Source organism: Phaseolus vulgaris, chromosome 5 (assembly GCF_000499845.2).
Source record: "Phaseolus vulgaris cultivar G19833 chromosome 5, P. vulgaris v2.0, whole genome shotgun sequence".
NCBI classification, from domain to species: domain Eukaryota; kingdom Viridiplantae; phylum Streptophyta; class Magnoliopsida; order Fabales; family Fabaceae; genus Phaseolus; species Phaseolus vulgaris.
In genome coordinates, this window is record NC_023755.2 from 17769197 (window position 1) to 17786905 (window position 17709).

The following is a 17709-nucleotide window of genomic DNA, read 5'->3' on the forward strand; positions in this document are numbered from 1 at the left end:
TGATTTATTATTTGTAGAAATTGTGTTTCTGTATAGTTGGGTTGGTTATCCTACTATTCTTGTATATTTTTTATTGTTTTGGTCTTTCCTTTATGTTTTTGCAGGATCTCCTTGTCAAAATCTACAACACAACACTAGGGAATTTTCTTCATCAACTAGGGGGAGATTGTTGACCAAGAAGCTTTGATGAATCCAATCTGTCTTGAAGACTTGAAGTTGAGTGTGTGTTTGGTTAGGTAGATTTTGATGTATGACTTTGCATTACATTATGATCCAAATTACTTGAAAAGAAATCTACTTGAAAAGTTTTGTTTTCTAAATCTATATATTTTTTTAATAAATTGATTCATGTATTAATCAATTGAAATTACTTCTATTCAAGTATCTTGATTATAATAAGTATTTTTAACAAATTGATTCATCGTATCAATCGATTGAAAACACTTAAGGTTTTTAAGGATTTAAAAATGATTTGTTTTCTATTTTGTCTTTTTTGTTAAGTGAAATCAATAGCTTATTTCGTAAAAGAACCGGTTTAAAAAATATTGATTTCATATGTTAAAAGAAAACAATCAGTTATTTCAAAAATCAATTAAATGTTTTTAACATAATTATTTTATATTAACCAATCTATTTTATATTGATACAACTATTTTCATTAAATGATCAAATTCTTTTTACAAACTATATTAACTTATATAAAGATGTAATATGATCATTTAAAACAACGAATTTCATAAGAGAGAAAAACAAAAAAGTTTTAAAATCATTCTTGGAGGTTGAGTTTGCTTCTTAGATCATTCTTGTTCTGTAAAGAAGGTTTTTGGGTTTGATTTCTATTGTGCTTCATTTGTAATAATCACGATGTATTCAAACCTTATTCTTCTCATTATATTTTGGTGTAAGCAGATTCATATAGGGTTTTTGAATTTTGTTGTGGTTAAGAGTCTTGTGTGTTTTTGTAGGGTTCAAGATCAACACTCTTGATTGTTTTTGTAAACCTTGTGTGTTTGCTTAAGTGAATTCTCAGTGGTTTGTTGAGTATTGAATGTAGCTCTTGGTGTAAGAGTGAACCAATATAAATCTTTTGTGCAATCTTTCTCTCACTCTGATATATGTTTTATCACTAGCTTTACAATGTTGTGCATTTAAATCAGTTGATTGAATTCTCGTAATAACTAGTTTATATTTTGAATATATGCTTGATGTGCTTTTTATAATAAGTTGAACAGATAAATCAATTAGTTGATTTTATTAAGATTTCAATCTAACTCTAGTTTTTGCGAAAATCTTGTGAGAACAATTTACCCCCCCCTATTGTTTTAGGTTGCCTATTCTAAAAAGCGTTAGGGGTAGTTAGGGTAGGGTTATGGTTTTAGCTAAGTTAAGGTTATGTTAAGGTTTAATGTTAGAGTTAAGGTTAGGTAAAGGTTTAATGTTAGAGTTAAGGTTATGGTGAGGGTTAGGTCACTATTCATCTGCATGCATGGTCAACAACTTTTGCTCAGGAATCTACACTGTGTGCATAGGTCACACGACTTAGTTCAAAAAATAAAGTTTAACAACGTTAATTACTTGAGGTCCATGTGGCTTTCTTCTCATTTCTCCAACCATATGCGCATATGTTGTTTTCCACTTTTCCCGCCTTTCCACGCTCTCAAATCAGCACAAATTAGTGGATAAAAAAGACGTAAATCATCGCAAATCCATTCGAGTAAACAATACTCCCTCAGACGCAAACACAACATCAAGGAGAGAAACAATGAAAGGAACAATCTTCATAAACTATTTTTTAAATGTTTAATATTTAAATTATTTTTATGAAGAAATGTAAACTATATTAAGACAAATAATATAATTGTTCTCGCCGGTTGTCCATAGATGGATTGAATGAGCGAGATCCTCTTTTGATTTGTCTCCAATTGGTGCTCCGAGATGCTGCTCCACTAGGACAAATGAGGCTCTACCTGTTGATCACACTCCGACAATCAAGTCAGTGAGAGCATTCAAAATATCAAATTAGTTTTAGTCTCAAGTATTTAGAAAAAGCGAACCTTTACTCGGGGTCTAAAGTCCCTTTTTGTAGATATCCCTTCAACAATTTTCACTAATGAGAACATAATCTCAACAAAAAGCATATAATCATAACACTAAAACATTATGTTTACCTGCACCTTTATTCTCAGGTGCTAACTACTTTATACCCAACAACTTTATTTGTTTTTAATAAACATATATATTATAACCAATCATAGTATCTCTATTTTAATTATCTTTTTCGAGATGACTACCAACATCTGGATCGAACTCATGACTCGCCTTTTGGGCCCATACTCACCCAAAATCGAGTTGACTATACCTAAACACTTGGACCGAGGTCCTGAGCACTTCTGGCCAATACACAAGCCCCTAGGCTCGAGCCGAGCTTGGTTAGGCGAAAAGTCTTTCTAGCGTTGGCAAATGACGTGATGCTTCCACAAAGAGTAGGTGAGGCGCGATTACCGAAGTGTTTCCTGATGAGACATCTCAACACACTAAATCTGGAGCGTCCACGTGGCATGTGCATCAACGGCGAGGGAGCACTGCCGCTTCATCTCTCTCTTTCAAATAAATAAAAACCCATTTCCTCTTCCTTCACTTGTAACCCTTTTATTCTCATAACTTCTATTACACTAAAAGCCTTTTTTGCACTTCTTCTCACTGTCGAGCTATCACCCGCCATCGTTGCTCCATAAATTTTTTTCTCCACTAATCTCTATTGCCAATTGCTTATTCATCTTGTCGATTATATTGCCTGAACTGAAATCTCGTTTCAATTCGCTTACTCTGCCTGGCTTAAACTGTGCTTGTGTTTTGTTTGTGTTTATGCTTGTGTTCTAACTATATCTGCAATGGACCATAGGGTTAGAATTAATGGCTTAAACAAGAAGGGGGTGAATTTTTTATCAAAAGATTTTCGCAAAGATTGAATAAGAATGAAGCTTGATCACAATTAATAGATTAAGCAATCAAGGAAAGCAATTAAACAATGATTAAGAAACTATTTGCAGAATTTCAATCGATTGAAACTTCATTTTAACCAGTTGTTTATGGCAACAACAAAAGCAGAATTAAAACAAACAATTTATAAGAAGTGAGAGAGAGAGAGAGAGAAATTTACTCAACCAATTTTATACTGGTTCACTCAACCTTGAGCTACATCCAGTTCCTAGAACAACCACCGGGTTCCACTAGTAACCAATAACAGATTACAATTCACACAACTACAAAGAGGTGATCTTGAAATCACAAGAACCACTCACCCTCTTTGCTACACACACCTTTAGTCAGAACAACCTCAGACTTTACAGGATTTCCACACACTTTACATGTTTATAAAAGAAAAAATACAAGAATCATGAAAGGAACAAATTACACCTAAGTTTACAGGAATCAGAAAGCTCCTATAATCAGACCTTGAACCAGTGCACAACTATTCAGAAATCTTGCAAACTTTTGAAAAACTTTTTTCAAAAGCAATCTCAATCTCATTGTATTTGATATCTAACTTATGTTTTTTGTTTTAATAGAAAGCCATATTTACAGCTCTATAAACTAGCCGTTCTAGGCAACATTTATGAGCCAAAACAGTTTTGATTCACTTCCAAAATAGATTAACAGGTTTTCAAAAGGCTGTTATGAAATGTCACAATCAACCGGTTGAAAATTTGTTTTAACCGGTTGAATTGGTTAGGCAGTTATTTAACCAAGTCAAAAACAATTTTAAAACGTTTAAACAAGCTAAGTGACAAACAACCGATTATTTCGAGGTTTCAACTGGTTGTTTTTCTCTTTGCTTAGAAAAAAACTTTTCTCTTTTAAAATAGATTGAGCAAGCTTGTGCAAGGGACTAGGAATGATCTTTACAAGGATTATAAACACCCTAGACTAAGCCCAAACCAAAAGCAACACAACTTCAACCTTCACCATAGATTTGAAACATCAAATCTCCCATGTTCCACAAATAGTTCTTCCAGGTCGACAATATGCCGATCTTTCCTTTCCAACGTGACGACCATGTTGTCTACATATGCTTGAACGTTTCGCCCAAGCATTGGGGAAAGTATCCGATCCATCAACCTTTCATAAATTGCGCCAGCATTTTTCAGGCCAAAACGCATGACTTTGTAGCAGTAACTAGCGACCTCGACCATAAAGGTTGTCTTACTCTCGTCCTTCGAGTTCATATGAATCTAATTATACCCTGTGAACGCGTCAATGAAACTTAATAACCGACAACTTGAGGCGTTGTCAACCAGAGAGTCTATGCTCGGAAGTGGGTAAGAATCCTTGGGACAAGCCTTGCTCAAATCAGTGAAGTTGACACACATCCTCCACATCCCGTTGGCCTTCTTTACCAACACAACATTCGTCGACCACTCAAGGTATTGGATCTCCCTTATGTGGCCAACATCCAAGAACTTTTGAGTCTCTTCTCGGATGATGATTCGCTAATCTTCATTTAATTTTCTTCGCCTTTGAACCACGGGTTTGATCTTTCATCCATGGTAAGCCGATGACATGGAAAATCTGGTTCTATCCCGAGCATGTCTGCGGATGACCATGCGAAAGCATTCATGTTCTCTGATATCACATCGACTATCTTATCTTCTAACTCCTTGCACAGTGAGGTGCCGAGCTTGAACTTCTTCCCTTTTATCTCTCTCTCCTGAACTTCTCCAGCAGGTTCATGTCGTCTCTCATTGATGACATTTGCCTCTGCAATCCATCCTAACACTCTTGCCTGGATGGTGATTGCGTAAGTTCCCCTTCGATTCTTCAAACTACTCTCACAACATTTTTGTGTTGTCTTTTGATCGACCTTTATGGTGATCACCCCTCCTTCAGGAGAAGGCAACTTCATCTTCATATGGGCAGTTGAGGCTACCGTGTTGAACAAGATGCTTTGATATCTCCAAATCCAAGTGGAAAGCTTGAAGACCTTGTTTTTGTTGTGTGTGTGTGTGTCTAGTTGTTTGAAACTTGTTAATTCACTCCTTAAGATGATCCAAGTTCAATTGAATATTTAACATTTTGAAAAGATGAGTTTTCTAAAGGGAAGTGAAATTTCAACAAGTTGAAATTTCGAAACAACAAGTTGTTTGACACTTAGTAGATTTTAAAATGATTTGGAAAAGCTTTGTCTTTGCCTTTGCTGTCAAACAAATTTCAACAGGTTAAAATTTCAAAACAACGGGTTGTTTGACACCTAGTGGATTTTAATATTGTCAAACAAAAATCAATCGGTTATTTTGAAAAATCAACCAATTGTTTTTCTGAAAACCTTAACAGAATTTTGTTAAGTGGTTTTTTTGTTTTAAATGATTTCAACAACTTTTGGGCTTTTGTTGTAATTGTTTTAACCATTTGATTGAAAGATAAAAAGGTGGTTTTACGCTCCTATGCATTAACTAAGTGAGAGAGATCAATCAAAAACAGTTTTCAAGTTTTCAAAGAGCTTTTGGATCATCTCAACTGTGGAATAGGATTGGATCTTGTATTCTGATCTTTGATCTTGTGATTTACCAGGTGTATTCTATTCTCTTCTTTCTTGATAATTATATTTTTGTACTAGTGTTGCCAAGAAGTGTTGTGTGTTCTTGAGGGGATCAAGATTAACATTCTTGGTGTGATTTTTGCCACGGAGTGGTGTGTGTTCTTGAGGGGTTCAAGATCATCACTCTTGGTGTGTGTAGCTTGTAATTTAGGGTTGATTACATAGTGTATTCTCAGTGGTTTCTGAGGACTGGATGTAGCTCAGGTGTTGAGTGAACTAGTATAAACATTCTGTGTGAATCTCTCTATCCTTACACTTTTTAAAATGCTATAACTTTGTTTTTATAAAGTGCTGATAAAAACAACTGACTGTTTCGTAAAAACAACCGGTTGATTTTATGCATCAAGCTTAAAAATAGTTTTATATTTGGTTGGACAAATTTTCCATTGATTAATTTTTCATAGCTTTTCACTCTACCTTCAATACTTGCGAAAATCTTTCAAAAACAATTCACCCCCTCTTGTTTTAGCTCTATAATTCTAACATACCGCACCCAACCTATTCAGGGAAGGTCACCCCAAAAGTAAGTTATAGGAAAAGACATGTTAACAACGATGTACCTAATGGTAATCGTTTTAGCCGCGTTTTCATTAGAGAAGGTCGTCCTTAGTTTAATGTACCCTCATACTTCTACTCGATCTTCTGCGAAACCGACCAAACAACTGTCGTATGGCTTCAATTGATCAGGGGATAACTGCAAGTTGGTGAAAGTCCCCAGAACATCACATCAATCGAGCTCCACTAGTCGACCAAAACTTTGTGCACCTTTCACCCTGTAGTGACAACGAATATCACCATCGGATCATCCTCGTGAGGAAACACGTCTTCCAAGTCGGAACTCGTGAAGCAGAGAGTGAGCTCTGGAGGATGATCAGGTCTCCTTGTATCTAGGGACATCACTACTCGCGCGTATCGTTTACGTTTGGAGGCTGAGCTTCCTCCTTTGGAAAATCCTCCCACAATGGTCTTCAACTCCCCGTGGACCGGTGTCTCATGTGTTTGGTCCTTGATAACAACCTCTCCCTTTGGTTCTTCCTAGTTAGCTTTGAGATACTCCTTCAAGAATCCCTCTTTGACCAGGCTTGCCAGCTGGAAACCTAAGGCTATGCATCGTTCGATGTTGTGCCCAAATGCTCAGTGGAATTCGCACCAAGCATCTCTTCGCGATCCCATGAACTGATCTGTCTTTTGGGGAAACTTTAGCTTGTCCGCTACCCCTGCCATGCTCAAGAGCTCTTTATAGGATACTCAGAATTTGGGCCTGGTTGTTGACCCTTCCCTGGCCTTCGTCTTGGGCTCATCTCTCTTGGCTATATATAGGACGTACCTCTAGTCAGTTCTCTTCTCGGCGGAGGTTTCATTAACCCTCAGGGGATCGATCTCGGTTGCTCTCCTTGGGCTTAGGTTGCGTTGAGTGCGAGCTTCTATTCTTCTTGAGTACAACCTCTTCCGCCTCGATGTGAATGACAGCTCGTTCACGTACCTCAGAGAATGTCTCCGTTGGATTATTGATTAACGAATCGCTGAACGGTCCTGCTGTCATCCCTTGTATGAAGGCGAAGACCATAATCTCTTCATCGTGTGTTTGAAGCCTTACCGTGACCTCACAAAACCTATTCAGATAATCTTTCAGTGCCTCTCCCTCCTTTTCCTGACGTAGAAAAGGTCGTACAACCTCGGGGGTTTGACCTTGTTGGTCGGGAATAAACATCCTAGAGAACTAAGGAATAAAGGTGATGTGACCATATGGAATTCCACTAAACCATTGTAGGGTTGTACCTGTAAAAGTACCCATGAGCATCTTACATCAGATGGCATTCAATCCTTCAGAGATGATCATTTGAGCCTTGAATGCTGCGAGATGATTCTCAGGGTCTTCTACTCCTGAGAAAAAGACGGTTTTAGGTGTGATATAATAAGGTGGCACAGGCTCATCCATGATTTCCTGTGAGAATGGCTTGGGGTCATCTCTCGATGACAAATTCAGAGATCCTTCCCTGATGGAACGTCGACCATGTTAGTGCAGACTCTTCTACAATTCCTCATTGGTTTTGCACAACTCCTCATTGGTTTGCACGTGTTCCTCATAGCTATCTGGGAGGCTTCGATTTCTGCTATCAGACGATCTTGCAGGAGCTCTTGCTCAGCTCGGACTTCTGCTCGGCCTTGGCCTTTTACTCGGGATCTTAAGCCCCTTTTATAGATATCCCTTTAACAATTTTCACTAATGAGAACATAATCTCAACATAAAGCATATAGTCAGAACATAAAAACATTATGCTTGCATGCACCTTTATTTTGGGTGCTAACTACTTTATACCTAACAACTTTTATTTGTTTTTAAAAAACATATGTATTATAACCAATCATAGTATCTCTATTTTAATTATCTTTTTTTCAAGCTGACTACTAGCATCTAGATCGAGCTCATGATCCGTCTTTTGGATCCATACTCGCCCAAAACCGAGCTGACCGTACCTAAATGCTTGGACCAAGGTCCCGAGTACTCCTGGTCAATACAATAATAAAAAATTTACAATTTAAAGTTAATTCACTTTTAGTTCTTAATTTGTATATGATTTTCTTTTGATTTATCTGTTTTTCAAAATTTAAAATTAGCTATTCACTTGGACTTTCTGTGGTGGCGGAGAGATAATAATAAAATCGGTTAAGAGATATGTTACAGTAAAAACAAAAAAGCAAACTTAAACTGGCTTGTTATTTTAATTTTAAAGACTGTGTTAAGAGTCTTTTAAAACAAAATGGAATTCAACTTTATTCTAGCTCATCAACTTTTGTTTTAAAGTTTATATTTGGAAACTAAAACTGAAAATTACGTCAACCTTAAAAAACTTCCAAGGTTCAACGTCTTTTCTCGTATTCTATATCGATACCGTAAATTCAACTCAACACAAATAACTAAGAAAAACCGAAAATATAATCGACAAGAACGAATTGCAAATTACGACAATAAATATTTAATTATTAAATGAAAAAAAATAAAAAAATAGAATTACTCTTTAGAGTGAATTGACATTTTCTATACACAAAGAAGAAAAAATCCCATGCTATAATAAAAAAATCTTTGAAATTGGAGATTCAATTTGCTTGTGTGGTGTGGGCACGCGTAATGTGTCGAGCATTCACGCATTCTCATTGGCTGTGCTATTTGTTTGTATTTTTCTGGAGACCAGTTCCGTTCTCCATTATTATCACTTTTTTTTATCACTGTCACTTCCTTCAGCTAAAAAAAATCTTGGTCCTCCTCATCCATTACACTACACTAATCGTACGCAACGTGTCGCTAAACCAAACCCCGTGCGCATCGCGCATCCCCTCCCATTTCCATTTATCATTCTCACCGTTTCCTTCAACTACTTCACTTCGCAACCGCCACCACGACCTTCTCATTCACCATCCCTTCCAAATTCACTGTTCATCGCTTTGATTCGTTAATTTTTGAATTCTTAAGAACAATCATTTCTTGTGTATTTTATTTCTGTTATTTTAGGTTAGTTGTTGAGGTTTAGTCTTTTCGCTCGTTGATTCGTTTTCTCTCGATTGCATTTGCGAGCTTAAGTGAAACCAAAATCCTACACCGTTTGAAAAGTTTGTGAGATTTGTTGAAGAATCTGTCCTTTATCTTGTATTCTTTTTGTTTTGAAATAAAATAGTTAGATTCAGATTCAGTCATCGATGCTTTGATTTGATTGAGTCGTGTTATATAAATTAGAGTAGGGATTGTAAGTGAAACCCTAATGGAAAGTTAGAGAGTTTTGTTGAGAAAGAAGATGTCTGTGGAAAGGTCGTTTGAGGCATGGGAAGAGGTGCAGCGTCACGGGCAGGACCTGGCTGACCGCCTTGCCCAGGGTTTCAGCGGATTGATTCATACGCATATGAATCCTCCGCAATTCGTGTGGCCGCACCCTTCGCAATCCAAGCTCTTCGATTTGGAGTTTCCATCGCAGAGCTTCGGGAAGAGGGATTTCGCTTTGGCGACTCAGGAATACGGGATCAATGGCGTGTCGGCGATTTTCGACATCGGGAACAGGATTGGGCAGGCTGGGGCGGACTTTGGGGCCAGCTTGAATGGCTTGGTTCAGCAGTTTTTCCGGTCGTTGCCGGTGCCAGTGCCGTTCAAGCACGAGGAGAGTTCGGTGAGAGTGGAGGGTGGGGATAAGGGATGGCAGAGAGGAGGAGTTGGGGTTGCTGTGCCGGAGGATTTGGGGTTGGGGTCGCTTAGTGAGAGGTTGAAGAATCATGGGTTTGCTGAGAGTGTTAGTGGCGCTGGCGGTGGAAGCGCTGAGGAAGAGGGTGGTGGTGGGTTTAACATTGGCTCTATTGGTCTTCTGGGCCGGCGTCAGGTAAACCCTTGGTTTTGGATTAAATGTTTGTTTATTTGCAGATTGATTTTTGGATGTGGAAGTGATCAACTGTTGCTGTTTAATTGCTTGTTTGTTGATGGAGTGATAAATAGTTGTTAGTGTAATGGGAGGGGAGCATTTATGATTGTAGAAGAGCTATTAAAGTAGTTTCTTGCTATGGTTTACTGTGCAATTTTGGTGTTCATGCGCAAAAGAAACAGTTTTTATTACTAAAATCTTATTCTGTTTTAGATCAAGTGGTTATTCTGATTAGATTGTGCTTTTGATGGTGAGATTTTGGTGTTAAATGTCATTGTGAGGAGGGTCTGTCCTTGGTCTTTGTTGTGTTTTTGTTTATGTTGATGCAAGACGTGACCTGATAAACACCCAAGCTCTTGGGGAACCTCCTGAGCCCCTACAGTCGCAGAGAATTGTTAACCTTTATGAATTTGCATTGGAGTCATTTTCTGTTCATTGCTTGCTTCTACAGTTTTCTTTTTGGGATTCATGATCGAGTTGTGCAGTGGCATCTCGGGTTTTAATATAGTTGCACAAGTCATGTTTTTCATAACGGGAAAACTTAGTTGAGCAAATGGTTTCTTTATCATCTGTACTTAGAATTTTATTTTCTCTTCAATGCCCTCAACTTTTCCTATGATACATGCAGCAAAGAACTTGTAATTTTAATAATGATACTTGCACTTACTAGGTCAGAGTAAATTATTTGTTTATGACATTGACCGCATTAGCAATTGAGTATAGCGATTGTATTATTGATCTTGTTGTTAAGTTATAATCTCTGGGGCAGAGACTTATATTGAGTTCCTTCATGGTACAATTTAATATATTGCCAACTAGTTTTCAAATTTTGCTTGATAGTTTGGAAACATTTCTTATTTTTAACGTTTATTTTGAAATTTATGTGGAAAATGTGCAAGCTCTGGAATCTTTATTTTATGCGGCTAAATTCTCTTTTTCATTGTTGTATTCTTACGCTATCTATTTCATTTACTGGTTATATTTTGTCTTGTATAGGGAATCATAAATTTTACATCAACTTATGATAGTAGAACTCATGAAGTGGAGGGTTCTTTAGTTGCAAGGGGAGATTTATGGAGATTAGAGGCATCACATGGTGGTTCTACTTCTGGAAATGAAAATTCATCTCTTTTCTTGGTTCAGCTTGGACCGCTCCTCTTTATCCGAGATTCAACTCTTCTCTTGCCTGTTCATTTGTCAAAGCAGCACTTGCTGTGGTATGGCTATGATAGAAAGGTAAAGATAACATTCTTCTGGCTAATTGGACTTTGCTACAAAATTGGTAATATATAGGGAAGGGGGTATAAAAGCATGTTCATAGCCATTGTGTTTTATTTTTTATCATTGAAAGCAACTGTGTGGCCATTGTCTTGGAGTCTAGTTAGAAAAAAAGTCTTTCATATGTCCTGATAAAAAGTCTTCTTACTAAATCTGTTGTCCTAATAAGCCAGATGCGTAATACGATATGGGTATGATGGATACATACAAATCCTTTTTCGAGAATCAAGATATAGCAAAGTCAAGATAATGGGCAACAGGCATTTATATAAATGCATGATATTTGTAAAGAGATTAGATATTGACATTAATATATAAACATATCAATAGTTATTAGATGACGATCATAATTTATAATAAACATATATGTGACCGTAACACGTAAGCCCAGTACATACGTCTCCTCCACCCATATTATTACATATAATCTTCTAAGATGAAAATGTCACAAAAACATCAATAGCCGTGTCCAAAAGAAGTTTTGGCCCTATAGAATTGTCTACTGTTCACTACCTTAGATGCATTTGATATTGGGTGTGTTGTTTTCATGCCCTACTAGTCACGGTTCGGGGGCTTGTTGAATTGCATGATTTGGAGCAACTTACACGGTAGAAGATATAAAGGTCAAGGCAGACAAAATTTAACAATTTAACAATAAAAATTGTAGTAAGTGTCTATTGGCTATGAAGTTGTACCTTGAATTGCACGGCCATATCAAGTAATTTTTTTTAAAAATAATCAATATTTTTTGGATGCATGTTGGGAAGGATTGAATGTGTTATTGGTATCAGATGTGTTGGACAGTGATACTTTTTAACTTTTCTGAGTATGTGGGCTTCATTGGACCATATGCATTTGAGCATTGAGCACTATTCTCATTGAGTTGTTAACGAGATTTCCTGTCCAAGCTATTATAAAATAGGCTGAAATGATGCCCATGTTACTATGGTTATTCATCTTGAACATTATAATGATTCATGTACTCTTTTATGACAATAGCAATTGATAATATAGTTTGTATGCCTAGTTTTTCTTGTTGAAATTACTCTCTCGTACTTGGTATAATTATTTAGTTATTTTTTAGAGCTTCTTATTTAGTCTACATCATCTCTGTTATATTGCTTGTAGATGTTCCACGTAGTGCTTATCGCCCAAATTTAGCTTCTTCTTAGCTTACATGGTCATTATTTTTGTGGTCAGAATGGAATGCATTCTTTGTGTCCAGCAGTGTGGTCAAAGCACAGAAGGTGGCTGTTAATGTCCATGCTTTGCCTGAATCCTGTAGCTTGTGTAAGTTGATTGATTATGCTGTTGTGATGCCTTTAAAATTGTTTGTTCTATTTTTTATTTATTTACACAGTGCCATGATGATGAATTTGATGATATTAGTCTACCACCAATTAAGTGCTTACTTTTCTTTAGAACTCAATTTGCTTTTCTTACCTGATTATTCAAATATAGACCTATAATAATCTTACCCTAAGATGTAATTCTTCACCCATCATACTCTTGTTTCGTTGTTATTTAAGTTCATTACTGAACATTTGACTTGGTAGAATTTTCTTGGTTGGTCGATCTTTAATGTTTTTAAAATATGGTGTTCGGGTTAAAAACTGCTTATGCTGGATCATTTTTCTAAAGTCAAAACTAGTTTAATGGGTATACTATTCAAAGGTTACAAACTAATTGATTCCGATTGGATTTAAAACCTTAGTTATAAGTGGCCGTAGTGATCATATTTGAAAACTCCATAGTAGAAAGTGGGATGACTGCCATTTTAAGTATTATAATACAAAATAAGTAAGTTATATTGTACACGTAAATACAAAAAAAAGAAATTAAAAAATGTTAAAGAAACTAATGATAAATAATATGTCACTGTTTACATACCCAATCGCCATCATTCTTCTAAGTTCAACAAGATCACAATAATGAGGTCAAAAAATGAAAGATTGTGAAATTAGCTGGAAAAGAACAGAAAAGTAATGAAAGATGGTGACTGCTATTTGAAATACTATAATACAAAATAAACAAGTTATATTATACATGTAAATACTCAAAAAGAAAAAAAAATGTTGAAGAAACCATTGATATATGATGTCACTCTTTACATACTAATTCACCATCATTCTTCCAGGTTGAACAAGATCACAGTAATGAGGTCAAAAAATCAAAGATGTTGAAATTAGTTGGGAAAGGTAAAACTTAGGGGAATATGAACTAGAAAGTCTAAAAGGAAAAAGAGATATCAGGATGTGAAGGATGAATGGTCAAAAGACTAAAAAAGAAGGTAATATGATATTGTTGCAAAGAAGGCACTAGAAAATGGTGAGAGAAATCACAATTTTACCCAAAGTAACTCAACTACGTTTTAGGGGGTAAAAATTGGTGTTTAAAGCTTATTTCATTGTAATGCCACTAGAGCAAGGACAGCAGCTATTTGTCCGCTTTATTTACAATCTTTCTACTATAGTGCCACTAAAACTTGTTATTGATTATTAAAACTTGAAAAAAAGTATCAGTATTTCTTATCCAACCACCATTTCCTCTCTTTATTTGAAATTTCTTAAAATGGTTTCCCAATTTTTATCGAACAATATTTTATTACACTTGTTCTCTAACATTGAACAAACTGCAAAATGTCATCGAAATGCATTGAAGATTCATAGTGAAATAGTACTCAACAATTCTGAATCTAATTTTCAGTTTGCTAAACTTCCAATTGAACTTAGTCTGGAGCTTGTTGGACTAAAATGTATAGAAAATGTCTCATAATCTCATTATTGTAGATGATCTCAAAATCTGTTTTTCATGTTAGAAAGTATTTGGAGTGTTTTAGATTATCTTAGGAGTGTTTTCCTATCCATATATTTCATTATACTGAATGATTTGTTTCCATATCTATTGGAATTAGGGTCTAATAATATTTGTTTGAATTGGAGTTTGTGTTCTGTATTTTGGAATTCATTATTCCAAACCACATATCAGTATTATATTCTACTATTTTTTTATTTGTTGTTTAATATTCCTTAATGTATTGTATTAAAAATAAAAAATGATATTATTTAAATATTACCAGTTTAACTATGGTTAAACCACTAAACCTTACCCATTTGCTTTCACACCAATTGAATTTGGTCTGGCGTTAACAAATCTTTTTTCCATGTCTGTTGTCTTTTTGCCTCACCACACCATCTGCTAATCTCATTCCTTATTGCTTATTTTCACCACTACACCGTTGCAATTGGGTTCATTAGGCTGTTTTATTTGTGTTTCCTCTGTTTTGGTTTGACATGCTTGTACTGTTTCTTGGCATTCTGTCTGATGATTATGACTGAGCTGTCATTGTTTCAGTTGTTACTTGGTTCTTTTTAATGCTATGTGCCATAAAATACTGAATTTGACATTTAGGTAAATATAACTTACTTTACATGGGCAAATCTCTTGGCATAAGTCAGTAAGAAACTAAGATTAATGTTTGTCTACTCTTTAATCACCCTGAAATAACTTTCCTGTCTTAATTATTTTTCTCCCTCTTTCTGCACCCAGTCATTCGTGGATCTTCAATTTCCTAACGGGCAACTAACCTACGTATCTGGTGAGGGTCTAAGTACCAGTGCTTTCCTTCCTGTTTGCGGAGGTCTTCTTCAAGCTCAGGGTCAATATCCTGGTGAAATGAGATTCAGCTTTTCATGCAAGGTTAGAATTCAAGGTTATTGAAGGCTCTGATTAAATGGTGTTTGGATTTCACAATGTTAGCCTGATTTCCTTCTGCACTGGATTTAATATTGGCTACTCTTCAATTTTTTTTAGAACAAGTGGGGAACAAGAATCACACCAATGGTACAATGGCCTGACAAATCATTTTCTTTGGGTCTTGCTCAAGCCTTGGCTTGGAAGAGATCTGGTCTTATGGTGAGACCATCCATTCAATTCAGGTAAGATGTTACATTTGGGGCAAGGTGAAAGGAGCATGGTACACTGTGGTTATCATAGGTGTTGTTAAGGCATTTTCTTAACGTTACACAGTGGAGAAAATATTTGGGCTGTTTCACTTAGTTGAAATTAATTTCTCCAATTTAGATAAAATTGTCTCCTCCAAGTGTGGATGAAGTTCTTTGCTACAAAATTCAAACTTTGTATTCAGATAGTATGCCACAGTTTTGAAAGTATAGTTCTTTATCTAAAAAAATAAAATGTAGTGTAGTTTGATGGTTGCATTCATGTGAGGAAAAAAAGGATTTTGAAGTTGTCTTTCTTTATTTTAAGCCTGTTTGATGAAGCAATGGACTGTGTAATCTGCCATGCTCGATTCCATAATAAGATTTTTTTTATAATAGAGCAATTTGGATACGTAATGTAACTTGTAGTGTCCTGAATACCAATGTGTTTTTGTTGTATCCACTTTTCCTCTGTACCCAAAACCATTTGTTTCAAATATTCTGAGGACACATGGGCAGAAATTTTTACAAAAGGGATCTTATGGTAAGTGATATCTTTATTCCTTGAAAATTTGGTTTTTGATCAAGGGCAATAGGGTCATGCAATCCATCTAGCTGATTTACTTGGTGGGCTTAGCCCATTTTGTTACATTTGTTTTTCTTATAAATAATCACTAAGTGTGTTTTGGATTAGTTTGTATTTTATTTCAAAATTATTTTTTATCAAAATCTCGCCGAGAGAGCTTAAGCTTTTAAGAAAAAGCTGTTGGCAAAATACAAATTCTGGAAAATAAAGCATGCATTAAATGTCTCCAATGCATCTAATCTTTTGGTGCATTTCATTATTGTCTCCGAAACTTGTATTTGCAATTTCTTTTATACCCCCTGATATTTCTTTTATAATTGCTGTTTGGTCAGTTTGTGTCCTACTCTTGGTGGAAGCAATCCAGGGTTGCGGGCGGAGCTCATTCATTCAGTTAAAGAGAAACTTAATCTAATTTGTGGATGTGCTTTCATGACTTATCCTTCTGCATTTGCTTCAGTATCTGTAAGTTGTTTCTGAATGAGCATCACTTCCTGAATTATGTAGGACTCATTTTCGATGTTTCCTAATGCTGTAAAAACATGTGTTATGATAGAATAAGGAGCTTCTGAATTGTAAGCTACTAGTGTGTAGACTGAATAAGTGTTGCGTTGTACCTTAAGGTTTAGGATTTGGAGTTTATGATAAAAACTATCCTTAATTGCTTTTATTGATTATGATAAAACTATGTTCATTTGTTATGATCACAAATGTCTTTTTTGTAAATTGTGATCATCATAGTTATGAATTAATAAGAAAGTATCAATGTCTATTTGATTCTATATCTGTATTAAATATTTTATAATTTTTTAATATATCCTTGACTCCTAAATTTGAATAAATTGTTGTATCTGAGCTTCATAGGTATATGTGCGTGAGTAAGAAGAAAGTAGGAAGTAAATTCTGTAGTGTTTAGCATAGTAGTCGCTTGATAACAAAATAAAGGAAGTAATAAGGCATCTAATGTGAATCTAAATGTTTAATGTGTGGTATATTGGATTACCATATTTGGACCTTTTTCAGTTTCTATTACTACACCAGTTCACGAATATTTATCAACGTTGATATTGATTATTTGATGCTTTATTACAATTGTATATTTTTATTGGCACTAATTCTTGACTATTATTTCCAAAGTTCACTGTGAAAGGATCTTGCTTATGTATCGTAATCTAAATGGTTCGTCTCTCTTGTTATATTGTATTATTCAGATTGGCAGATCAAAGTGGAATGGAAATGTGGGGAACTCGGGTCTTGTTCTAAGAGTTGATGCGCCTCTCTCTACCGTTGGGCGCCCTTCCTTCTCCATTCAAATAAATAGTGGCATTGAGTTTTGATAGCCTTCTAGTGTTTGGTACGATCTGTTTTATATTTGCATGAAGTGTACATAGGTTTGATTCCTGGACAGTACTTGCAGGAAATCCAAAAGAACAATCCTAACAACAAAGCTTACAGTCTTATGTGAATAGAAAATCCTGCCTTGGTTGGTAGTGTATTAGTTTGTCATTTTGGAGCCTGGTGTACTTAATTGAGTTTCTAATTATTTTGCAGGCTTTAACTTCTAAAAGTTAGATTCCAATATTGTAGTATTCCTCATTGTTAATTTTTTTAGATTAGCATTAACATTCACATCCTAATGGTAGTTGATATATTATTTACTAGGGAAGGATTTTCCCTTTTGTAAAATGAACTTAAACTTCTCCGAAAGGATCGATTAGATTTGTTCTAAGTTAAAATTAGAATCCAAATCAATCTTTTTCTTTCTTTCTTAGGTTTGATTTATATTTCTTCAAAATTGGACTCAAGCTGAATTAAATAATCTTGATGAAGAACAAAGCTGTTTTGTTTCAATCAGGTCGCTGGCAAAAATGTTCTTAATTCATCTTTCATTGGAAGTGGAGAATGTAA

General features: G+C 35.5%; 1 protein-coding gene across 1 annotated transcript; it reads left to right on the forward strand.

The window, feature by feature from the left end:
* The first annotated feature begins 8702 nt into the window (after positions 1–8702).
* On the forward strand, positions 8703–17307 carry LOC137835233 (uncharacterized). The gene is made up of 7 exons (XM_068643637.1): positions 8703–9960; positions 10996–11235; positions 12478–12567; positions 14827–14976; positions 15091–15215; positions 16137–16266; positions 17013–17307. The coding sequence occupies exons 1-7, from the start codon at positions 9388–9390 to the stop codon at positions 17136–17138; spliced, it is 1434 nt and encodes a 477-aa protein (XP_068499738.1). The 5' UTR covers positions 8703–9387; the 3' UTR covers positions 17139–17307.
* The last annotated feature ends 402 nt before the right edge of the window (positions 17308–17709 follow it).